This window comes from Ceratotherium simum, chromosome 3 (assembly GCF_057802395.1).
Source record: "Ceratotherium simum simum isolate JZ-2026a chromosome 3, ASM5780239v1, whole genome shotgun sequence".
Lineage (NCBI taxonomy): Eukaryota > Metazoa > Chordata > Mammalia > Perissodactyla > Rhinocerotidae > Ceratotherium > Ceratotherium simum.
Window position 1 is genome coordinate 29,546,282 of NC_141902.1, and position 27,372 is coordinate 29,573,653.

Below are 27,372 nucleotides of genomic sequence, written 5' to 3' on the forward strand. Positions count from 1 at the left end.
ATTATGTATTTTGTTATTTTAACTTGCATTTCTTTAGTTACCAATAAAGTCGAGCACTTCTGTGTTTCAAGATATTTGCAGTTCTACTTTCTGTGAATTGCCAATTCATATGATTTCCCAATCATTCCATTGTTTCTTTAATCTTTTCTTACTAATCAGAGATAATAGCTCTTTATTTCATTTGTTGACATTTTATTCTCGTCTCTTTTTTATATTCACTCTTTTTATTCTTTCTTTCGTAAAGTCATATCTATGAGTCTTTATCTTCACGTAGTTTTTACATCGTATCTAAGATATTTTTATCAGTTCCATTATGTTAAAATATTTTCCTATGTTTCCTCTTACTAATTTCACAGTTTTAATTTCACAGATGTAAATCTTTTGCATCCCTGAAATTTATTTTCAAATGAGAGTGAGCTTGAGAATCTGATCTCCCTATCCCCAGTTGCTAATTATTTGCCCCATTATCATTTACTGAATATTTTCCTGACTGATCCAAAAATATATCTCTATCATACATCATATTTACATATGTTTGTGTCTAGGTCTGGACAATACTTTCTGTTGTATTTTGCTATCTCATTCTTTCTGCTCTGGGTCCTCACTCTTTGAAATGCTGTAACTCTATAACCTTGGGTAAGTTGTGCATGAAGGCAAACACCGTCACATGGCAGAGTCACACGTCAACAAGGCAGCATTTAGTGGGAAAAGTTATAACTAAACATTTAGCAAAGTTCCTCCTCCTCTCGTCATCTCATGGAAAAGCATACAGGGGCTGGGACACTGCTGCCTGCAGCCCTGTAATATGTCCTAGGAAAGTGATCTCACCTGCTACCTAGTTTACTTTTTAAACAGGCAAACCAGAGAACAAACTCAGAAGAAAAGATTAAAATATCAAACCTTAGAGGCTAAGTAATATAAATTTTGAAGCCAGCTTTTTAGGAGAATATGATAAAGCCAACTGCTGACATTTATTGATAGTGTGGAATTCTGACATCAGGAAGAGCCCCTTTCCCAAAGAAGAGTTACCAGTGCCTGCTAACTTATCACAGCGCAAGCCTCCTGGCTCACCAGCAAACAGTTCCGTTTGTCTCTCCACAAAGGTGTTTTACTATGTAATTTGTTGTTATTCTTAAGTAGAGCTTTTCTGATATTTTCACTTTCATTAATTATTTTCATATCCTTGAGCCAACATCAAACTATCTTGTTATATAGCTTTATAGTAGGTCTTGGTATATTATAGTATAAATCCTCTAGCTTTGTTCTTCAAAATTGCTTTGGTTCATCTCAGCCTGCTACATTTCAGTATATGTTTTACAATCAACTTGTCAATTTTCAAAAAACTCCTGCTAGCATTCAGATTGGGAGTACGTTGAATATATACAAGAGTTTAAAGATAATCAGCATGTTTACAATTCATAAACCTAATACATCTATTTATTGGATGTCTATTTTGTTGTCATTTTTAAATTATTATATCTTTTGCCTATCTACCTCTTTAACATTGCTAATTATATCAAGAGATTTCCTAATATTGAACCATTTTTGCATTCCTACAATAAAAGTAGTGATTAGAATGAGAGCTAAAAAAACACCAACAGAGGTCGGCCTTGTAGCATAGCGGTTAAGTGCACGTGCTCCACTGCTGGCACCTGGCCCAGATCCTGGGCGCGCACTGAGGTACTGCTTATCAGGCCATACTGTGGCGGCATCCCATATAAAGTAAAGGAAGATGGGCACTGATGTTAGCACAGGGCCAATCTTCCTCAGTAAAAAGAGGAATATTGGCATGGATGTTAGCTCAGGGCTGATCTTCCCCACAACAAAACAAAACAAAAACAAAAACAAAAAAAAACACCATTTGTGAGGAAGTGACAATATAAATTTGTACATTGTTGAGAATTTGGCATTATTTGATTAGTTGAAAGTGACCTAGTAATTCTAATTCTAATAATATAATCTTGAAAAAGTCTTTCACATGTAAATAGGTATATACGTATATAGTAATTGCACATTTTTATAATAGCAATTCATCAGTAAAAATAGATTTTTTGTTTGCAGAATGTTATTGTGACATGATATAATTTATTCATTTTTTATAAGCCACACAAAAAAGTAAGATGGTAAGTGAACTTTACCTCTGCCAGTATTTCTTATTTTATTTAAAAATTGTGAAGCAAAATGATAAAAATACAAATATTTGTTAATTCTGAATAAAAGTATGGAGATAAATTTATTATATTATTCTTGCACGCCTCTGAATTCTTAAAACATTTCAAAATATTTTAAAACTACACTGTGTTGGGGCCAGCCTGGTGGCGTAGTAGTTGGGTTCATGCACTCTGCTTTGGCAGCCCGGGGTTTGTGGGTTTGGATCCCAGGCCTGGACCTATATCCCACTCATCAGGCCATGCTGAGGCAGCATCCCATATACAAAATAGAAGAAGATTAGCACAGATGTTAGCTCACGGCCAACCTTCCTCACCAAAAAAAAAAGAAAAATCTGCACCATATCTACTTATCTTCAGTGAGATACAAACTCTTTTATGTTTTTTCCTTTTTTTTTTTTTGTTTTTTCCGGGTCTCCCTTACATTTGTTGTGTTACTATCTTTCTTAGATATCTAGCATATATTTCTTGATATCTTGTTTCAAAACTTCTGGCTAGCATTATTCATGTTTAAATAGGTGTCATTCCACATGAGTCTGCTTTACACAGCTAGAACAACATAAATGTGTTCCCTGTAAATTCCCCTTTGTTTACCAGAGCTTTACAATTATAATATCCTTACAAATGATATAAACGTTTTAACAGATCTGTTTGGACTTCAGTTGCTTGACAGAGAAAGTGAGTTCAATGAGGAAGTGGGAAGCCAGCAGCAAGCATCCATTTATGCAATCTCTCAGCACTGTACTTCCCAATCTACTAAATTCATAGACCCAGAGGTAAAGTCAGGACCCCTGGGAGAAGACCCAAATATTTGGAAACTTCTTCTACCTTAGGGAAAAAGGTGAGAATCCATCTCAATTTGCCCAACTATACATTCATGTGTCTCAAAGATTCATAGTGTTTATTATCTCTGCTCATCTGACTTTCAGCAGCAACTACGGAACTGACTCCTAGGTTGTCAAAGTTCTATATTCCATCTACTCAACTTCATTTTTCTTGATCCTGCTTCTCAATTAGAAAATCATTTGGCCCCTCCTTCGTTTATATGCCCCTTACTATTATGCAATGTGGAAACAGTTTTCAAGATGGAAGGATCCTCTTCTTTGCCTATGGAGGACCAATAAGTCTATTTCTCAAATTCTAAAAAGGTAGCAGGAAACTTCACACTCTCTCACCAATTGAAATATTCACTTTTCTCAAGATTAGTGCAGATGTGAGTTGCATATTGAGAGCTTCAATTTTCTTCACACATCTTGGTTTAAGGCAGATATTCCTTATAATCTCTGCCCAGAAATTGTCTATTTTTTACTTTTTGGAATTAGTGTTGTCCAATACTTTTGATTCTTTTGCACATTTCAGTGGATTTTAGGAAACAAATTTAAGTGAATATGTATTTCACCTCTCAATTTTAACTCACAGACTTCAATTTGTTTTGTTTGTTTTAGGTAACATATGCCAACAGTCAAACAAATGGAAAAACAAAATCACTCCATGGTGTCTGAGTTTATTTTGTTGGGACTCACAGAGTTTCATGAGTTACAGATTTTCTTTTTCTTATTTTTTTCCATTATCTACATAGCCATCGTATTAGGTAATCTCGTCATTATCTTTGTAGTGAAATTGGACCCTCAATTGCAATCTCCCATGTACTTTCTACTGGCCAATCTCTCCTTTATTGATATGTTCCTGGCCTCTTTTGCTACTCCTAAAATGATCTGTGACTTAATTAGTGAATATAAGGCCATCTCCTATGGAGGCTTCATGGCCCAGATGTTTTTCCTTCACCTTTTAGGTGAAAGTGAGATGATGTTGCTAGTAGCCATAGCAGTTGATAGATACATTGCTATATGCAAACCCCTCCATTACAACAATACTATGAGCCATCATGTTTGCATTGGACTTGCACTTCTTTCCTGGTCCACTGGTTTTGTGCACAGTATGAGCTAAATGGTTTTCATAGTGACTTTACCATTCTGTGGCCCCAATGTCGTGGACAGTTTTTTTTGTGGTTTACCTCAGGTGGTCAAACTTGCCTGCACCGACACTTACATCTTGGAGCTATTAGTCATTTCATTCAGTGGACTACTCTCTTTGTTCTCTTTCACCTTTCTGTTCATCTCCTATAGCATCATCCTGATTATTGTCTGGCATCATTTCTCCACTGGGTCTTCCAAGGCTTTGTCCACTCTTTCAGCCCACATTACCGTGGTGCTACTGTTCTTTGGACCTTGCATCTTTATCTATATATGGCCGTTTAGCAGTGTCTCCATAGGTAAGATCCTCTCTGTATTTTATACAATTTTTACTCTCCTTTTAAATCCAATCATCTACACATTCAGGAATAAAAACATGAAGAAAGCAATAAGAAAAATAACGACTAAGCATGTGAGTCCCAGATCAACCTTTTAACTGAAATATTACAGTCATCAAAGGCATCATCATCATTGTTGCCATCACCGTCATCATCTTCCAAAGACACCGAGGTATATGATTTTGTACCAAACATAAATCACATTTTGGGAAATGATAATCTTTCCCTACACAAGCATAAATGCAATAAAACATCCTGAATTGTGCATCCGAGTACAAACCATTCCAATATAATATGCATTTATGTTGTAATTTTAAGTTTTTCTATAAATTAAATTAGATTTTAAATATCATTTTTTGAATTCTAACCATGTGTAAGGCACTTTGCCTGTATTTTCTCTTAACTTTACAAGACTGAAAATAGAGAATATTATTTACGCATTATCAATAGAAAACTGAGCATTATGAAATTTAATGAACTTGCCACAGAAATTGTAAGTACTAGACCTAGAATTAGGTTCTACATCTAACTACAAAATCTATGCTTTTATGACTAAAAATATTTTTGTATCTAAATTTTAATAACATTCATAAATTTTTGTTTCCTGTCCCCTTCTTTACATGTCATAGTTCTCAATAAACAAATATTTCCAACAAGAGGATAAAGCAATTTTCCATTCATCTGAAAGTAAAAAGTCACCAGCCATTTCAGTCTCCATATCCTTGATTCAATAGAAAAGAGCTTATTAAACCAGCTAAGATTGATCCCAATTATCAAGGTGTACTAGGATTGCTGTTACACAACAGGATAGGGAAGACCATGTCTGAAACCCAAGTGATTCTCTATTGGTGCCTCATGTTATTTGCATATCAAGTAGTAAAAGTAAATGAAAATTACATAACTCAGTAAAAATAAAAATTTGGTTCACTCCACCAAGTAGAGAATCACCAGCATCAGAGATTTTGGATGAAGACAAAAGAAGAATGCAATCAGCAGTAAAAGAAGACAGCCATAAATATTAACTGAGTCTCAAGACCCATTAGTAAAATGATTATAGAAACTAAGAATATTGCCTTATTTTTTTTTTTTTTTTTTTTGTGAGGAAGATCAGCCTTGTGCTAAGATCCAATGCCAATCCTCCTCTTTTTGCCGAGGAAGATTGGCCCTGGGCTAACATCTGTGCCCATCTTCCTCTAATTTATATGGGACGCCGCCACAGAATGGCTTGACAAGCGGTGCGTCGGTGCACGCCCGGAATCCGAAACTGTGAACCCCATGCCGCTGAAGTGGAGTGCACATACTTAACCGCCGTGCCACCAGGCCAGCCCCTAAGAATATTTTCTTCCTAAATTGTATATTAAGGTAATTGTGTATGTATGGTATTTGTTAAATCTCAAATTCATTTTTCTTTTATTTTTTCTTATCAAGGAGATATTGGTGGTTAACATTACAATTTAGTCTCTAAATTACAGAATATTCATATGGGATTATGACTAAATTAGAAGAGATACCAGTACTACACTAAGACAAGTATAGTAACCTATGGGAATTTTTAAATTTCCATTTGGGGAAAAAAGGGAGAATGTCTTAATTTGTATGGAGGATAAATTAATATTTAGGCTTAAGCAATTGTCATTGATTGGAAGTTTAAATAAAGGTGAAATTGTGTGCATGGCTACTGAGCAACCAAATGGGAAGATGATTTTGAATGTTTGTCTTTGTTGACTTTCAGCCCCATATTAGTTCTTTTATAGTCTCCTCTCTATAACAGAGAGCTACAAGCCTGAAAATTACATTTCCTAAACTCTTATCAGATTCTATCAGTGGAAGATACTAACATGGTGAAAGGCGGGAAAGAGAGAGAAGCCTTACAGGTCTCTGCTTTGGGCTCTGGCAGCTGCAGTAACAGGCAACTGTGGACTCCAGAAATATTTGTGGGGGACTCAGCTGCATCAGTAAGATTGAAGGCTCCCAGGCTCCTGAAGCTTCATCAAGCGTACGAGCTCTTCAATTCTTACCAAGTAGTAGGATAGAGATTCCAACAGCAGTGATGGCAGCACTGTCCCAGCAGCATTCGTGGGTTCTGGGTAATGTTGCTTCCTCTTTTGCTCACACAGTCTTCAGGGTGGTAGTTGCTGTCTACAGTTACTGAACTCTTGGTAATACCATCTTCTTTCTGCTCCTCATTTCTGAGCTGAAAATTTTTATTTTCAATTTCCTATTGCACTCTTGCCTAAATATCTTGAAGGCATCTTAAGCCCAAAATGTAAAAACTAAATTAATTACTCTACCTTCCCAAACGTGTTATTTTTCTTGCACTCCTTATTTGAATTAATAAAAACACCATCAGATTAATGATCTAATATAGAAACCAAAATTTACATCCCATTACATATATATTGTACACTTAATGGTGTCCCACATTCCTCTGAGGCTATGTTCATTTTTCCTCATTTTCTTTTTTCTGTTCTTGAGACAGCATAATCACTACAGATGTATCTTCAAGTTTACTAATTCTTTCTTCTGCCAGCTCAAATCTACTAGTGAGCCTCTCTAGTGATTTCATTTGAGCTGTACTTTTCAACTTCAGAATTTCCTTTTTTTAAAAAAAATTTTGTATCTTTATTGATATTCTCTATTTGATGAGACATTGTCATACCTTCCTCTAATTCTTTAGACACGGTGTCTTTTAATTCTCAGAATATGCTTATAATAGCTGCTTTGAAGTCTTTTTCTGCTAAGTGCAACATCTGGGTCCCTACAAAAACAGTTTTTATTGTTCTTTTATTTCATGTATCAGACACACTTTTGTGTTTCTTTGCATGTCCCATCATTTTTGATTTAAAACTGGACATTTTTGGTAATATATTGTAGCAACTCTGGTTGCTGATTCTCTCCTCTCCAGTGTTGATATTCTTGTTATTGTTTGCTTGGTTGCTTGTTTAGTGTCTTGGCTGTACTAACTCCATGAAGTTTATTTCTCCTGTAGTGTGTAGCCTCTGATGTCTCTGCTCAAATTTTTTTCCTTGTTTTTAGTCTTCCAGCCTGACTACCTCTGGGACATCATAAGCCACTTATTGATCAATGGTTTTGCGTAAGTCTCCTTGGCCTGTTAGAATTTTATTCTTTGCTAGATGTGTGTGTGGCTTGGAGGCTGCTGTCACAATTCAAGGAGATTACATTTTTGTCCCCCATTTAGTCAAGGACTAATAGCTGGATGCGCCCTCACCAATCATTCCTGAGAGGTGCAAAGACTTGGGTATTCACACTGTCTTCCAAACAACCAGGAATTGGCCATGATTTTATTTTTAAGCTTTGTTTCCTAGGAGTTGCCCCTGGTTCAGAGTAGCTTCTTTTCCAGACAGTATTTGCTTAGAAGTTGTGTTCAAACTTCTTGTGCCAGTGAGGCTTCCACATTGCTTAATGGATCTGTATATGACTTGGAGAATCTTTGTCTAATTTTTCCTATGTAGGTGCAGCCAGTGCATGCCTGCAGGCTCTCCTATTACCAGGGTTGACTGTGACCCCAGTAGAGGTTTTCTTGTTTGTCTCTTGCTCTATTTCTCTCTATTAAACTTCTGTTTGCTATGCAGTTTGATTTGTTGATACCAGTATCATGGTGCTATGAGGGTCTTCTTAATTGCTCTCCACCAAGAGCTCCATTGTGTTTGACATTGCCTTTATACATAGAACTCTCCAAGCTCTGTTCCAAATAAAGGCATTCCCCTCAGGTGGAGCTGTGGAATTCTTCATATGCCTGTCCTTCTGGGCAGAACCTGTGTGCCACTACACAGGAGGTGGAGGCAGGGACATAGCCCACTTCTCCCAAAGTGACACCCGTGCTCTCTGAGTGGGTACTAGGGGGAGGAGAGTCCCTTGTCATCTCAGCTTGCCCCATCTGACATTAACTTCCACTCTGCAAATAAGCTGCAGGGTAGGGGTGCAGAGGGGGACCCTAGTATTCTCAGCCTGCAGTGTTTGGAGCAGAGTTTTTTTAGTAGTATTACTGTGATAAGAACACTTAACTTAAGAACCGCCCCCCTGACAAATTTTTAAGTGCACAATATAGTATTATTAACCATAGGAACAATGTTGTAAAAGCAGATTTCTAGAACTAATTAATCTTGTATAATTGAAACTATATACCCATTGAATAGCAACTTCCCATTTTCTCCTCTACTCAGCCCTTGGCAACCACCATTCTATTTTCTGTTTCCATGAGTTTGACTGCTTTAGGTATCTCATGTAAATGTAATCTCTGCCCTAAAAGTAGGTGCTCGCTTGGGAAAGACAGCCTCCATCATCTCCTTGGTGCCTACCTGGAATAGATCTTCTTCAAGACTTAAGACCTTACTCTCCCAGGGTAAAACCTGAAACCACAACCCTAGACTGGGAGCTGTGATGAGAGGGAGTCACTGTCTTCTTGACCACACCTACCTGGAGCAGAGCACCCAGAGTAGAGCAGAGTAGGGCTTCCATAGTATGGAGCTGGGAGGGGAGGGAAAGGAGAAGTGATGGTGGGGCTTGAATGCCAGACTCTCTCTTCTAAACAAGATTTAGTAAGTTTTCTTGAATAAATGTGTCTCCATTTTCTGTATACACTAGGACAATTTCCAAAGACTCTAAATTGTTGTTCTTTATAAGTTTCTCTAGTCAATGTTTGTTTTGTTGAGCAGAGAGTCCACCAGGGACTCCAAATGTATCCCTCCCTCATGTGATTCTGATGCAAAAAATTTACAGATAATAATTTGGAACTCACCACTTAGTCTGTACATACAGTCATCAATCATGCATGTTCTGTTACCAAATCTTCACAATTCTACGTGACAATTTAACCATACCCTATTCTCCATCACTGTCCATGGCCTTAGCTCAGACTTTCATAATTTCTTACCTAGATTATTAAAATAACACAATAATTATTTCACAGTGCCACTACCGTGACCTTGTGAAAACTGAATTCTCTTCATAATCTCTATTTTACCATTTCAATAGCTACCTATTAACTATAGAATATATTCCAAACTACTTTGATTGATATTTATTGACATTGAAGTTCTTATTCTAACCTAACTTTTTATCCTCATCAAAAACTCTCTCTTCACCTACAGTCTATCATATGCTTCAAACACACTAGCTATTTTCTGTTCACTTAATATGTCAGAATATTCTATGCTTCCATACCTTCCTACATATAATTAGCTCTGCCTAGATTTTTCTTCTTGCTTCTCCACGCTGCTAATCTGTACCTGTCATTAAAATCACAGTTACATCTTTTGGGAAAGGTAGCTTCATTTGTGAGAAATTTGCAAACTCCATAAAGCAAATTTGACTTATTACAAACCTGTATCATTACACTTAGCAATGGGTTATTTGGGGTCAGTCACCAACAATAAGATTCTGAGATCCTCAAGGACGGATTCCTGACATAAATTATGAGCCCAAGAAAGGTTTGAGCCTTGCTGAATTCAATACTTATTTCAAGGCCTCATTTTAGCCACTTGAGAACTAGTGGTGAATAAAGAGTTTCCTTATTTCATGGAGCAATGTCTACACTACAAGTACTTAGGATGCCAGAAAACAAATTTGAAGGTAGAACATCTAAATTTTGTCCCCTAGAATTTTCTTTGGAGGAAATCAAAAGACAGTATATTCAACACTAGAGAGTTGAAGGCTATTAGAAATTAGGAAGAAAATGCAGTCAATAAATCAACCAAAAGTAAGATACTAAACTAGGGGTAAAAGTGTATGCTAAATACAATCCCTGCTATCAAGTAGTACAAAGTAAAGTGAATATAAATTGAGAGTATTAAACATTTGAGGACAGGGAAGGCATATTTCACAAATCACAAAATTTTACCCTGGCCAATACCTTAGGATGAATATTTAGTCAAGAAGTAAAGAATTATTAGTACAGAAGCTGGAGGAATATTTAATTGGATCAGAATCCACAATTAAACTAAAAGAGGAGGCTGAATTAAACAGTCATTAAAAAAGTTATTTAAACCCATTGTCCCAAAGGAGGGTCAATACATTTTAAGCTGGCTCTAACCAATTAATCAGATATGGGAAAAATTGGGAACATCTATTTATGTCTCTTTTAAGTTGAAAAGATAAATTAAATAAGCTTTATTAATATTTAATACAAAGACTATTTTGGGTACTCTAAATTAATCTGTATGTTACCTGGATATGTTACATATAGTATTTAAAGTTTTCTGAAGAAAGTGTGAGTTAACCAAAAGACAGAGGGGTTAAGATCACTTCTCCTCGCAGTCATTTGCTTTGAATATATTACTGTGTATTATAGTTTGGGTGTGCCAAGTAAGGGAGAAGGGGAGACTTAAAGATTATGTTATCTTATTTACCTCAATTCATTCTCTAAAACTTTATAAAGGGCTTAAAAATATTTCTGCCAATAAACCTTGGATTGGAGATCATTCTAATTATTAAAACTCACCTAACAATTACCAAATAGCAGAGTTGACAATTCTACCCATATATATAAACTCTTTGTCAGCTAAATCACAAAGTAAAAGAGTAATGAGCTATCAGAAGTGACAATAAGATGGCTAAAAACATTCTAAATTATTAAGAAATATTACTTTACAATATGGATTTACTTCCATTGTTATTAAGAAAGAACTTGACAATCTATACTGTACCTTGATATATTAGCTAGTGATCACAATTAGTAAAGCATTTAAAAAGTAAATATATAAAACATAAAATAAATCTCCATAATTTTCTTTGTAATATTAATAGTTACGTGATAATCAGTGGAAGGTTTTAAATTTTTAACTAAATGTAATAAAAAGTGTTTTGAATGTTTCTTACTAATTGCAAAAGGACAAAAGCCACATTCCACTGAAACAAAACCCTCTGTTTACTGCCACTGTAAAAATGCTTAAAATGAGCAAGACGATGATAAATAAAATGCATTTCTTATCAGCAAACACTATAAAAAAGTACATAGAAACCGTTTCTAATGATTTGCAAACTGAGTGATAGAATGAGTTATGTTTTGTGAGAAAGAGTTTTGCTTTATATAAGTATAGATGATTTTAACATTTGTATATAAAAAAACTTTCGTCAACTGTAATGAGTATTATAATAAAAACAATGTCTCTGACAAAAATCTACAATAATCCATGGGTTAAGTTGTGAATTTGACTAAAATTGAATAAGGACTTAGAGATAAGTGACAGAGTTGTCAACCAATTTGAAAGTTATTCATGACATTCTCTGTTGGCAAGTTATTGAAGCAGACTTTGAAGCCTGTGGAATAAAGCACACCAGGGTCAATAATCTGATTAATTTCGTGAAAGTAATACCTTGTAAAAGAAGATTTTATAATAATATTTTATAGTAAAAGGCATAACGATTATGAAACTATTTCATGCAGTATAGATATTCTCTGAAAACTCATAGGAAGGTACCTAAATCAAAAATAAAAAATTATTAATATTTTAGTAAGCATAAAACAGTTAGTTGTACTATTAATGTATAATATCAAATTTTAAATTATTTAGCATAATTTATCTTTTAAAGTTTCTACTTCCTGAATATGTTAATGTTGTACATAATATGTGCTTTTGGTAGTACATTTATAACATATACAGATCAATTTTTATATTGAAGATGTTATGCTTAGAAAAGTTTGAAGATTATTCATCTAAAAAATTACCTACATGGCTGTTAGAAGGAAGGTAAGAGCATAGCTTGGGAGTAATGTGAGGGAAAGGAGGTGTCCTTTAAATCAAAGATGTCTACACTTACTATATCACAACCGATCAACCAACACTCTCATGCCTTTTTTAATCAAGCCAGTGCTCAGAGAGAATGACAGCATCTTAATGGCCGTAAATTAAGTGTAAACATCTCTCCTGGTCATACTAGGGCAGCAGCCTCAGTGTTTTAACAAGTCCCATTGAAATTTGGATTCCCAGAGCTCCAACAAATCTGCCACCAAAGGGGTTCACATTTTTAGAAAAGAGGCAGAAAGTAGTATGCAGAATCATGTACAGAGAATCACAGTGAGTGGAAAGTAGATTTTTAATTTTGAATAATCCCTCAAACATGTTTTTTCTCATACTGTGCCTTTAGAACAGGTAAGTGAAAATATTATAGAGAGATAATTCATTAGAAGTTTAATATACTGAAGATGGCATTTAATTAATCTTGTGTTGGCTGGAAGGAAAAGGCTGTGGCTTTTGAAACATCAAATCCTCTCTCACTGGGTGATCAAATAACTATTTCACAATGAGCTATAACCAACAATTTCTATGAAAATTTAAAGGATATGTTCTCTCAAAATGATACTGCAGAGTAAAATTTGGCAGTAGATGGTGATTAAGAATGATGAATAACATTAAGAAAAGTAAATCTTGAGCACCCAGATAACTCATATTATCATTGAGAGTAAGGGAAATGCTAGAAATTGATAATTTTTTGAGGATTAGGGATACTTTTCAAGTTTCAGGTGTTGACAGAAAATGTAAATAAACATATCATAATGATGGTTGGAGAAGGAGCTGGCGAGGGAGAATTAGTGACCAGAACTAGAAATTTAGAAAATGTCTGTATACAAGTTACTGGTAGGCCATAAATACAAATGAGATCTTAAAGGAATAAAGGGGGAGAAGTCTTTACAAGATGTTCATATTCAAGAGAATGAAGGAAAATGTGAATAATTCAGGAAACTCATTATGAGTATTCTAAATAGGAGGAAAAGTATCAAGAAAACTGTTTAACAAACCAGAGGATAGTAAGTTTCCAAATACGTAAGGCAGTCAAAAATATAAATTCAAATGGGGGCCATTAAGAAATGTTAAAACTAGATTGGATTGGATTTCCAGTATGTCATTGATTGTCCCGTAGTGAAATATATTTGAGTACAAGCAGTAGAAGCTGGATAGTATTAGAAAACTGTATTTTACAACTCTAAATTAATATATTAAAGACAATTTTAACTTAAGAATAAAAGCAAAAAATGTATAATGGTGTACGTTTTATTGACTATAATTCACATGCTATAAAATTCACCCATTTTAAGTACATATTTTAGTGACTACTCTTATATTCATATATTTGTGCAACTTTCACCACAATCTTATTTTAAATTATTTTCAACCCCACAGAAAGAAAACTCGTTCCCATTTGCATTTTATCCCCAGCTCAAGGTGACCACTAATATATTTTCTGTCTCTACAGATTTCTGTTTTCCTAGACAAGTTATATAAATGAAATTATACAACATGTGGTCTTGTGTGTCAGGCATATTTTACTTAGCACAACGTTTTTGAGGTCCATCTGTATTTTAGCATAAGTATGTATAATTTTTGAAAAACGTAATGTCAGTCAAGAATAAAATTATGTTTATTTTCTTAAAATGTCAATAATGAAAGAGGAAGGAAATGTTTATTTGAATCAATTATTTTTATATTAAGTAATATGTGTGGTACACACATGAGCAAGAGCAGAAATGTTCATATCCAATTACTTAATAAAACAAGTCTTGGATCATTCCTTTCTTAATAGGGATTAATATGGAAAATTCTCAGGATTGCAATCTTGGATTTACATGAATGACTCAGATTCAACACACACCCTCTCAGTGCTCATTCTGTGCCTGGCCAGGAGCTCATACACACACCATCTCACTAATACTCACCACATCTATTTGGGGAGGTTCTGCCTCTAGTCTTGGAAAGGTTTACTTAATTATGTGGATCTTGAATTTTCATCTACTAAATAAGATGTGTAGAGCAATGACTACAAAGTTCCCTTCTAACTCTAATATATTATTATTCTACCTTCAGTTTCCTCCAAAGCGCATCATAAATTGAGTAAAATTAATTGTAATAAAATGTGTAATTGATTATTCAAGAGGAAGAAAATTTTCTTCATTAATAGGATTTTTGTTTAAACTACATGATAATTTTTTTCCTTTCATTTATATTGCCTTTGTACACTCATAACATAAGAACAGCTGTGTTAAATGGAGAACTAAAGAACTATTTTTAGAAAGCTTGCTTGGAAAAGGAAGGAAAAGAATAAAGGAAACAAATGCTGGGAAAGCCATCAACATAAATGAATGCCACCTTTCCATCTGAAATAAAATAAAAAGCCAAAATAAAGCTTTCTTAATCAATTTATGCTTAATTGTATTAATTTCATATCCAAGTTTTTCTGTTATCGTTGTATCACAGGGCATAAAATTCCATGCAGCAAAGGTATTTGTTCCCAAATTATAGTCGGCATATTCATTCTGTCTAATAATTTTCATTCCTTATTGTTTCTCCAAAGTACATCTAATTATTGCAACTCCTGTCACAAAAATCTCAAAAGCAAAATTCCTACTCACTCACATAATAATCATGTGACACAACCCTTCAAAGAAAGCATGGTGTGATAGTGGTCCTCTCTGTGCTCCTCCAGGTCCGTAGTCTATCATTTAGCATCCACTCTGTATACTCCTGGAGGTTGACCTACAGGAACTACATTTTCATCTTTATTTTCCCTAATTTGTAGGCATTATCCATTTCTTAAAAATATCTAAGGCAGGAAAGCAATTGAGGGAATTAAGGTTAGATAATGGTGATAGGATATTTTGACAAGAGCCTGAGCAGAAATGAAAACAAGGAGAGAATTACAGGTCACTGGAGAAAAGAGAACAGATACTTCCCATGCATCTTCATATCTTAATTCAGTCCCTTTTCTAAATACACTACTGTTCCTATTCACTGCTCTTAATTCTTTTCTTCTTATAAATTCTCACACATTCTCTAAACCTTGTGCTTTTTGTTTGCTGACCATCAGAATTGTTTTTACTTTTTAAGTGTTCTGAAGATAATAACAACCAAGCCTGAGAGTGTATCTGAAGTGTCACTTGGAATTGGTCTCCTTCTTTTAAAATTCTTACATGTTGCATACACCCTGCATGAAACTAAATATTTTCTTGTATGGTTTATTGCTATTTTTTGTTTGATAATTATGTACCTCTAGACTGTAAACTCTCTAGACATAGGGCATTGATTCATTATGTATAAGAAAAAAAACACATGCAGTTAATTATAGCATAGGAGAATTCAAACATACTTGTTGAATCATACTATGTTCCATATGAATAGAACATTCATATGTACCTTATGAATTCAATCAACACTTAATAATTTGACCATAAATATATATTCTTTTAATTTTGGAGGCAATATGATGTATTGGTATGAGCCCAAATTCTGCTGTCAGACAGACTGGGCTTGAATACCAGTTTTGATTCTTGTTAGCTGTGTGACCAAGAGTAAGTCATTAAATGCCTCTATGCCATAGTTTCCTTATATGCAAAATGAGGTTAATAATAATACTTACCTCATGGGATTATTATAAGGGTTAAATGCATTAATGTATGTGAAACAGAACAGAACTTAGCACATAGTAATCACTTAATTGTTATTGATCATTTTTGATCACTCCAGATCCTATGAACAATTAGGAGCCAAGTAAAAAAGCCATGTAAAGAGGATTTAGTATGATACATTACAACCAAAGCAAAATTTATGTTAGGATTGAATCATTTCACTATTTACTTCTAAAGCACCACATACATACATGTACACACAACACACAAACTCCTCACTATGAACAATGGTAATAACAGGATTTGAGAAATCAAGCTCAAAAAAATATGAGGCTGAGTCCATGTTTCCTGAAATTCTCAGTATGCAACACAACAGAAACTAAAAAGCAAAATTATTTTTAAGGAATTCAAAGACTTTCTTCCACGTATAAATTAGCTCCTAATTTTGTGTGTGTGTGTACACTTGTTTGTTTGTTTTAGAACCATAGAATGACCTTCATAAATTATTTCAGAGATATAGGACAATAAAATTCTCTCTTCCAAATTTTATATTTCTTATATGTTGTGATAACCTAATCTCAAGAGGTGACAGGTACAGAAAACTATAATAATAAAAGGCAAAATAAATACTAATTTAGCTACTTATCTAATTTTTCTACATGAGCAAATTAATGACAAAGTCAAGATCAATTGATAAAAGAGTATAATTTGTTAGAATAAAACAAGAGAAAATGAAACTTCCACTCCTTCAAATCCTTTTTATTTACTGCATAATTATAAGAATATTGTTTGAAAATGATGTGACCCATAAAATAATCTCAAATTATAAACAGTAATGTGCCGATACATTTAAGATTATGTGCTCTTGTTTTAAACAGAAATAGGAAAACATTGGTGTTAATTGTGGCTTTATTTTCTTTAATTCTCTTTGTATGTAAGAACTTCTAGAACCTTTCTGAATTGAGTAAATGGATCTGAAAAATGGATCTGTAGTGGCTGAGTTTATTTTACTAGGATTTTCTGGACCATGGGAACTTCAGATTTTCTACTTTGTGACATTCTCCTTGATCTACAGTGCTACTGTGTTGGGAAACATTCTCATTATGGTCACAGTGACATTTAGTTCTACCCTTCATTCTCCCATGTACTTCCTCCTTGGAAACCTCTCTTTTTTGGACATGTGTCTCTCCACTGTCACCACACCCAAGATGATCACAGACTTGCTCACTGAACCCAAGACCATCTCCACATGGGGTTGCATGGCCCAGATGTTCTTTATGCACTACTTTGGGGGTGCTGAGATGACTCTTTTGATAGCCATGGCCTTTGACAGATATGTAGCCATATGTAAACCCCTGCACTACAGGGTAATCATGAGCCACAGATTGCTAAATGGGTTTGTGATACTTTCATGGATAATTGGTTTTATACACACCATGAGCCAGATGGTATTAACAGTAAACTTGCCTTTCTGTGGCCCCAGGGTTGTAGACAATATATTTTGTGATCTTCCCCTTGTGATTAAGCTTGCTTGTATTGAAACATATACTCTGGAATTATGTGTCATTGCTGACAGTGGGCTGCTCTCATTTATCTGCTTCATCCTCCTGCTTGTCTCCTACACTGTCATCCTGGTCACTGTACAGCAAAGATCATCTGGAGGGCTCTCCAAGGCTCTGTCCACATTGTCTGCCCACATCATTGTGGTCACTGTGTTCTTCGGACCTTGTATCTTTATCTATGCCTGGCCATTCAGTAGTTTTGCAGGCAATAAAATCCTTGCTGTATTTTACACTATTGTCACACCCCTACTGAATCCTATTATTTACACACTGAGAAATCAGAAAATGCTAGGGGCCATGAGAAAATTATGGTTCCACCATGTTAGCACCACACAGAACTTCTAGACTATAGCACTATATCATTAACACGACCTTCAAATACTATGCTAACAGAATTTGAATAGACTATATGAGATGCATAGTTTCACTCTTCTTATGTCAGAATCATAACCAGTGCTGGAAAAATGAATAATAAAATATTTTAAATTTATACTTAAATGTTGTTATAATACATAATGATAATTATTGACCTGCAACAAAATAGACATATGAAATAATTGAATATTTTCCATAGACATTTACTATATATTTATTAATGAAGAAATAATTATGAAAAAATATGAGTGAATACTATTAGAGATAATTTTAATACATATACATTGTTAATTACATTCATAAAGTTATACTGTCATTAAATGAGGTACCCTGAACATGATTAAAATAATGTTAACAACAATGGGAAAAGTGTGATTTTAATCTCTTGAACCAATGAGACAAAAAAAATAGGAATAAATAATTAAATTTGACAGTATGGTGAATATAAGATGCCAGAATGAGTATAAGATACCATAAGAAAAAAAAAACATGGAAAGACAATTTCAATAGAACTACAAAGAACAGCCTTGAAACAAAGTGGTCCAAGAAATAATATAAGCATGCACAGTTAACTCATGCTTATCTCATAAGCATGAGATAATTGAGTTATCAAGTCTCAATAAATAAAAATAGGAGCACGTGTTGATTTTATATAAGATACCATGTAATTTTTCTTTCCAAGTGTTTTACATAAAACTATAGTTAAATTTGCCTCTGATAGGGTTATAATCCTTCTTGCAGTTATAAGCTAAATCTGATTTGCTTGTGAGTTTTGAAGAGGGAGGCAGTGCATGCTAAATTGGGAATTCCATAGTCATTGATGATTAATCTTAAATATTCTCGCCCAATTCAAGACATCAACATTTCTTGTTGCTCTAGGCAATAGCTTCGTAATTGAACCTACATCATCACATGGGTTCTTTCCTCCATTCAACGCATTCTGTGCAAGCATCCAGAGTGATATCATTAAAATGCGATTATCAGGGCCAGCGCCGTGGCTTAGCGGTTAAGTGCTCGCGCTCCGCTGCTGGCGGCCCGGGTTCGGATCCCAGGCGCGGACGGACGCACGGCTTCTCCGGCCATGCTGAGGCCGCGTCCCACATGCGGCAACTAGAAGGATGTGCGGCTATGGCATGCAACTATCTCCTGGGGCTTTGGGGGGAAAAAATAAATAAATAAAATCTTAAAAAAAAAAATGCAATTGTCAATGTTTCTTCTTTGACTAAAATTATTTTGTGTCATTAAAACTTAGGTCTATATCCTTTTATTAAAAAAATTGTTTTACTGAGGTCACATTGGTTTACAACATTATGTAAATTTCAGGTGTACATTATTGTATTTCAGTTTCTGTATAGACTGCATCATGTTCACTGCCAAAAATCTAGTTGCCATCCATCATCATACATCTGTGCCTGTTTATCCCTTTCACCCTCCACCCACCTCCTTCTGTTCTGGTAACCACCAATCTGTTCTTCTTATCTATGTGTTTGGTTGTTTGTTTATCTTCCACATAAGAGTGAAATCACACAGTATTTTTCTTTCTCTATCTGACTTATTTCACATATATTCCATATATATATGGAATATATATATATATGTATGGAATATATATATATACACACACAGGTTCTTTATCCATTCACCTGTTGATGGGCACTAGGATTGCTTCCAAGTCTTGTCTATTGTGAATAATGCTGCAATGAATATAGAGGTGCGTGTATCTGTGTACTCAGAAATGAAATAGTTAGATCATATGGTATTTCTATTTTTAATTTTTTGAGAAATCTCCATACTGTTTTTCACAGTGCCTGCAGCAATTTGCATTCCCACTAGCACTCCAACAATCCTCTCAAACACTTGTTATTTCTTGTCATTTCAGTAATAGCCATTCTGACAGGTGTGAGGTGATATTACAGTTTTGACTTGCATTTCCCTAATAATTAATGATGTTGACCATCTTTTCACATGCCTGTAGGTTATCTGTATATTATATCTTCTTTGTAAAAATGTCTGTTCATATCCTCTGCCCAGTTTTTGATTGGGTTGTTCCTTTTTTGGCTGTCGAGTTACATGAGTTCTTTATATATTTTGGAAATTAGCCTATAGTTGGATATCTTTTTGTCTTGTTGATGGTTTCCTTTGCCATTCAGAGGCTTTTTAGTCTGATGTAGTCCCATTTGTTTATTTGTTCTTTGTTTCCCTTCCCTGAGGAGATAAGATTTTCAAAAAGATACTGCTAAGACTAAGGCCAAGGAACATTCTGCTTATGTTTTCTTCTGGGAGTTTTATGGTTTCAGGTCTTACATTCAAGTCTTTAATCCATTTTGGGTTAATTTTTGTAGATGGTGTAAGATAATGGTCTATTTTCATTCTTTTGCATGTTGCTGTCCAGTTTTCCCAACACTATTATTTCCTTTCTCCATTGTATATTCTTGGCTCCTTTGTGGAGGATTAGCTGTCTGTAGATGTGTGGTTTTATTTCTGGGCTTTCAATTCTGTTCCATTGATCTTTGTGTCTGTTTTTCTCCCAGTACCATGCTGTTTTGATTACTATACCTTTGTAGTAGATTTTGAATTCAGGGACTGTGATACCTCCAACTTTGTTCTTTTTTCTCAGGATTTCTTTGGCTATTTGTTGTGTTTTATTGTTCCATGTAAATTTTAGGATTCTTTATTCTATTACTGTGAAGAATATCATTGGGATTCTGATTGGGATTACATTGGATCTGTAGCTTGTTTTAGGTAGTATGGACATTTTAACTATGTTTATTCTTCTGATACATGAGCATGGAATATCTCTCCATTTCTTTATGTCTTCTTCAATTTCTTTCAATAATGTCTTATAGTTTTCAGTGTATAAGTCTTTCACCTCCTTGGTTAAATTTATTCCTAGGTACATTATTCTCTATGTTGTGATTGTAAATGGGATTTTATTCTTGATTTCTTTTTCTGCTGGGTTGTTAGTGTGCAGATATGCAACTGATTTTTGTACGTTGATTGTATACACTGCAACTTTACAGTATTCATTAATTATTTCTAATAGTTTTTTAGTGGATTCTTTAAGGTTTTCTACATATAGAATCATGTCATCTGCAAATAATGATGATTTTACTTCTTTCTTTCCAATTTGGAAGCCTTTTATTTCTTTTTCTTGACTAATTGCTCTGGCTAAAACTTCCAATAGTATGTTGAATAAGAGTGGTGAGAGTGGGCATCCTTGTCTTGTTCCTTACTTACAGGAAGAGCTCTCAGTTTTTCACGATTGAGTATGATGCTGGCTGTGGATTTGTCATATAAGAACTTTTTATGTTGAGGTACTTTCCTTCTATACACATTTTATTGAGAGTTCTTATCATAAATGGATGTTGGATCTTGTCAAATGCTTTCTCTGTATCTACTGAGGTGATCATGTGATTTTTATTCTTCATTATTTTAATGTGGTATATCACATTGATTGATTTGTGGATGTTGAACCATCCCTGCATCCCTAGAATAAATTGCACTTCATCGTGGAGTATGATTGTTTTAATGTATTACTGTATTCAATTTGTTAATATTTTGTTCAGGATTTTTGCATCTATGTTCATCACCAATATTGGCCCATAATTTTCCTTTTTTGTGTTGTCCTTGTCTGCTTTCAGTATCAGGGTAATATCGACAATGTAAAATGCACCAGGAAGCCTCCTATACTCTTCAGTTTTTTGGAAGAGTTTGAGAAGGATAGGTATTAAATCTTCTTTGAATGTTTTGTAGAATTCACAACAGAAGCTATCTGGTTCTGGACTTTTGTTTTTTAGGAGCTGTTTGATTACTGTTTCAATCTCTTTACTTGTGACTGTTCTATTCAGACTCTCTATTTCTTTCTTAATTCAGTTTTAGAAGATTGTCTGATTCTAAAAATTTATCCATTTCTTCTAGGTTATCCAATTTGTTGGCATATAGCTTTTCATAGTATTCTCTTATAATCCTTTGCATTTCTGTGGTATCCATTGTAATGTCTCCTCTTTCATTTCTTATTTTATATATTTGAGCATTATCTCTTTTTTTCTTAGTGAATATGGCTAAGGATTTGTTAATTTTCTTTATCTTTTCAAAGAGCCATCTCATAGTTTCGTTTACCCTCTCTATTGTTTCTTTAGTCTCTATTTCATTTATTTCTACTCTGATTCTTATCATTTTCTTCCTTCTAGTGACTTTGGGCTTTGTTTGTTCTTCTTTTTCTAGTTCTCGTAAATATAGTGTTAGATTGTTTATTTGAAATTTTTCTTATTTCTTGAAATAGGCCTTTATTACTATAAACTTCCCTCTCACTACCACTTTTGCTGCATCCCATAAGTTTTAGTATGTTGTGTTTTCATTTTCATTTGGTATGTTGCATTTTCAGTCATTTCTCCAGGTATTATTTGACTTCATTGATCTAATGATTGTTTGGTAGCATGTTATTTAGTCTCCACATATTTGTAACTTTTCCAGCTTTCTTTTTGTAGTTGATTTCTAGTTTCATACCATTGTGGTCAGAAAAATTACTTGATATGATTCTAATCTTCTTAAATTTATTGTGGCTTGTTTTGTTTCCCAAAATATAGTCTATCTTTGAAAATGTTCCATATGCATTTGAGAACAATGTGTATCCTGCTGCTTTTTGATGGAACATTCTAAATACATTTATTAAGTCCATCTGGTCTAGTGTTTCATTTAAGACCACTGTTTCCCTGTGGACTCTTTTGCTGGATGATCTATCCATTGATATAGATGAGATGTTGAAGTCCCCTATTATTATTGTGTTGCTGTCAATTTCTCGCTTTAGCTATGTTAGTAGTTGGTTTATATACTTTGGTGCTAGTATGTTATGTGCGTATATATTAATAAGTATTATGTCTTCTTGTTGGAATGCCTCTTTTATCATTGTATAATGTCCATCTTTGTCTCTTATTAACTTTTTTGGCTTGAAGTCTGCTTTTTCTGAAATAAGAATGGCTACACTCACTTTCTTTTGTTTGCCATTTGCTTGGAGTATTATCTTCCATCTCTTCACTCTGCCACTATGTTTGTCTTTAGAGTTGAGATAGGTCTCCTCAAGGCACATATTATTCATTCTTCCTTTTGAATCCATCCAGTCTGTTTCTTTTGATTGGTGAATGCAATCTATTGTCATTTAGAGTGATTCTTGATATCTGAGAGCTTAATAATGCCATTTTACCTTGGTTTTCTGGTTAGTCTATATTTCCATTGTTTCTTTTTCTTTGTATTTCTGTCTGTCGTTTCAGTTTTGTGGCTCTTTGTGATGTTTTTCTCAATTGTCTCTTTATTTATGATTTGTGACTGTGCTCTGATTTTTGTTTTGTGGTTACCATGAGGTTTGTATAAAAGATCTCAGATATGAGATAGTTGTATTTCTGCTGATAGCATCTTATCTCCTGCATCTCTATGCAGGTTCCATCCTTTTCATCTTCCCCTTCTATGATTTGTTGTTACAAATTATACTTCTTTGTTGTGTAAGTTAATTACCAAATTGAAATGGTTATAGTTATTTTTGATGCTTTCTTTCTCTTTATCCTTTATAACTATTTACCAACCTACTAAACTGTTCTGATATAGAGTTGCAATTTTCTGATCTTGTCTGTATATTTATTGCCTTGATCTAAGCTTTGTTAAGCTTTGCCTTTTTGGTTCAGGTAGAAGGGCTCCTTTCAACATTTCTTGTGAGGTAGGTCTAGTCACAACGAACTCCCTCAGCTTTTCTTTGTCTGGGAAATCCTTTATTTCTCCTTCATATCTGAAGGATATCTTTGCTGGATAGAGTATTCTTGTCTGATAATTTTTGTCTTTCAATGTTTTGAATATATCATCCCACTCTCTCCTAGCCTGTAGAGTCTGCTGAGAATTCCACTGATAGTCTGACGGGGTTTCCTTTGTAAGTTTTTTTCTTTCCTCTGGCTGCCCTTAATATTTTCTTTGTCATTGACTTTTGATAGTTTTAGTCTTATATGACTTTGGAAAAGTCTTTTTGTTTTAACATAATTAGGAGTTGTATAGTTCTATTGGCTTCATGTACTTGTATATCCAGTTCCTTCTGGATTTGGGAAGTTCTCAGCTATTATTTCTTTGAATAAGCTCTCTGCTCCTTTCTCTCTCTCTTGTCCATCTCGGAAACTTATCATCCCTATCTTACTTTTCCTAATAGAGTCAGATGTTTCTTATAGAATTTATTCATCTTTTAAATATCTTATTTCTCTCTCCTCTTCCAACTGAATCATTTCTAGATTTTTATCTTTGAGGTCACCAATTCTTTCTTCCATATGTTCTGCTCTATTTCCATTGTTTTCTAATCTCATTAATTGTGTTCTTTATCTCCAGAATTTCTGCCTTTTTTTTTTAGTTTCAATTTCTTTGGTGAAGTACTCCTTCTGTTCATTAATTTTGTTCCTGAGCTCATTGAACTATCTTGCTGAGTTTTCTTTTAACTCATTGAGTTCCTTCATGACAGATATTTTGAAATCTCTGTCAGTTAGACTGTAGTCTTCTGTGGCTTTAGGTTTGGTTTCTGGAGAGTTGTCATTTTCTTTCTATTCTGCCTTTTTACTGTAGTTCTTCATGGTGCTTGATGAGTTGATCTTCTGCTGGTACATTTGTGGTAGCAACCACCATTTTTATTTGAGTAGGGCTTTGGTTACTTTGATTCTGAGCAGCTTCTGGTTGTATTTGAGAGCCTGCACTTTCCACCCTCTACCACCTCTGTTAGAGCTGTCATCAATGCCCTCCTTGTGTTGCTTGTGCCTTTGAAGTTGCTGGTGCTTTGCTTATTATGATGTCATTGCAGTCTCAGGAGTCACCACTAAGATCACCAGTCTGTGAAGACTTCTGCTATTTCCAAGGTTGCCTGGGTCTCGTGTTCCCCCACTGGCTGTATGTGGGCTCTCCATGGGCTCAGATGCTGCTGCCCCATGTACCACCTGTACTGCTGTTCCCAGGTGTGCTGACAGGACTGCTGGGGTGCTGGATTCATGGGTATCACTGTTGCTGGCAGGTCCCCAGGACCCAGGGACTTGTTTTCAGCCCCTGCTGCTGATAAAGCTGTTGTCAGTTGTGCTGCCACTAGGGGCTGGTTCATGGGTTTTGGTGTGGTTCCTGAAACCTCACATCACAGGTTTCACCTGCTACCACTGGGGAGAGGGCAGGGGCCAAGCAGAGAGTGAGTATCTTTGCTGCTTTCTCATGCAGCCTCTGGTCGCTGGCACATGCCAGTGTGTTTTGAAAACTCAGGTCAAGGCCCCCTGCCCTAGTCAGGAAAATCCATGTTTTGGATATTGTCCCCACTGTGGGAAAGATCAGGCCACTGCTGAGGGATGGCAAGTGGGCTGGGTCAGTGACTCTGCTCTATTTCCTGAATCTTCGGAGTGTGTGTGCCATCCATTGCTGCTGGGAAGCAGGGGCTAAGCCACGAGTGCCATGTCTGTCCCTGCAGCTTCTGTTCACAGATGTGTGCACTGGTGTGAGGATCAACGTTTTGGATTGCTGCTGCCAGGGGATGGGGATGGGGCTGTTCCCCTAGTCCCACTGCCTCCTGGAGGCCCAGTCCACCCACCTTCAGATGTATAGATGCGTGGATCTCTTAGGTATTTTGTTGTGTTTTGCAGGGAGTCTTCTGTTGGTCAATGGATGTCAGATTTGTTGCAACTTAGTGGTGAGAAACAAAGGGAATAATTCACTCCACTGTGATGCTGACATCACCTTCTCCATATTGTTAACTAGCCTTCAAAATCCACATAATGTGACCTCCTCCAGAATTTTTCTCCAATCTATTCTTTTTTCATAAAGTTAGCATCGTATTGACTTTCTTTCAAGTTCTCCAAAGCAGCAGTCATCTTCTTAACTTAATACTATTTCCAAATTGTTCCCTTCACCTAGCATTGTCTTTCATCACTTCTGCACCCAGCTAATTCCCAATTTGAGTATAGGACCCAGATGAAATATTACATTTTAGAACATCTTTCTTACATGTCCTTGGCCAGTTTAGATTTCATTTTATCATTTATTGCATGCTGCAATTTCCCTCCTTTGAATAAATTATTGTAATAATTACTTGTGTAATTGTAGGTTAATGTCAACTTTGTCTTTTGGCTATAAGTTCCATATATCTCCAGTATCTAGTGCACATATTGGCACACAGTAGTTCATATACACTTATTGAATGAATAAAGAAAAGATGAAATAACATCTAGCAGAATATTATTCAATGTGACCTACAACTAAGGAATACATGCACCTCTACTGTAAGATATTATCTGTTATAAAGATTAGAGTACACAAGGACATATAGTGCTCATGTATTCCAGTAATTGAATAACAGGGAATAGACATCTGTAATTAAATCACAAGAGAATGGCATTCATGGAAAATTTAAGGCCAATAGAAGATAAGAAATAAAGCAAGTCCAGAATATTTGGTATAAGAAATTATATTCAACTCTATTTCTACATAATAAACAAAAAATATCAGTCTTACATTGTAGCACACCCTATATTAAAGGAATCCTAACCATTTCTAAGGTAAAATATACACCCAATGGTGGATCAGATTATACTCCAGTTCATAGGATGTTACATAAGATTTTTTTGTGAATATAGCACACTCAAGATCCTGAACCCCTCTGCTTACAAAACATCTAAAATTGCTAGAGTCATTTAAGATAACTTTTTAAATCAATGAAATACATTAAAAGAAAGTAAAAAATCACAGCTGAGGCCCAGTATGAAGCTTGAACTCCATTCCAGGAAGGCAAACCAGCAGTGAACAATTGCCCGCTCTGAGAACATTTACAGAATACCGTTGCCTAGAAATCCTACAAATAGAACTTTGAATTTGAGAGAGAACTGTGGACTGGGCTTTGAGCCTGAACAAGGAGGGAGACTGATTGGAGGCCATGCTTATGGCTCAGATTCTGAAAAAAAGAAAGAGATAATTAGAAGAAAGGCTGCCAAGCAGAAGCAGACAGCAAGAAAAACTTGTCTCTCAAACTTGATTCTTGGTGCAGATAAAAACAAATGCTTCCCTAACAAGGATTTGACTTGTCACCACATTCTTTGTATGTTCCAACACATCAAGGTGAGGATTTTCTTTTAACTTGCTACTTAAGAGTGTAGGTTCAGGCATTTAGCAGAAATAAATGCAAATATTAACTGAAAAAATGTGCCTTGAAAAACAGGCGACACTGAACTCTCACAGAAAGGTTTTAAAAATAAAAATTCACAGTAAAAAAATCACAACACAAACAAAAAACCTCAGCATAATTGAGAGTCAGGGGAAAATGAAGACAATTCACAGAATGGAAGAAAATATTTATAAATCATGCATCTGTTAAGGGACTTGTATCTAGAATACATAAAGAACTCTCACAATTCTAGAATAAAAAAACCAATAACTCAATTAAAGTGGAAAAATAATCTAAATAGATAAGTTTTCAAGGAAGATAAATGGCCAACAAGTACATGAAAAGATGCTCAACATTCATTAGTCACTAGGGAAATACAAATAAAAATCACAATAAGATACCACTTCACATCCACTAGGATGGCTATAATCAAAAAGACAGGCAAT

At 35.0% G+C, this 27,372-nt stretch overlaps 2 protein-coding genes across 2 annotated transcripts; both read left to right on the forward strand.

The window, feature by feature from the left end:
• The first annotated feature begins 3,635 nt into the window (after positions 1-3,635).
• On the forward strand, positions 3,636-4,577 carry LOC101391796 (olfactory receptor 4K13-like). The gene is given in 1 exon segment (XM_014780381.2): positions 3,636-4,577. A coding segment is annotated over 1 exon segment (939 nt). The 5' UTR covers positions 3,636-3,638.
• Positions 4,578-16,806: 12,229 nt separating this feature from the next.
• Positions 16,807-17,745, forward strand: LOC106800515 (olfactory receptor 4L1-like). The gene has a single exon (XM_014781019.1). The coding sequence runs from the start codon at positions 16,807-16,809 to the stop codon at positions 17,743-17,745; it is 939 nt and encodes a 312-aa protein (XP_014636505.1).
• Positions 17,746-27,372: the final 9,627 nt, after the last annotated feature.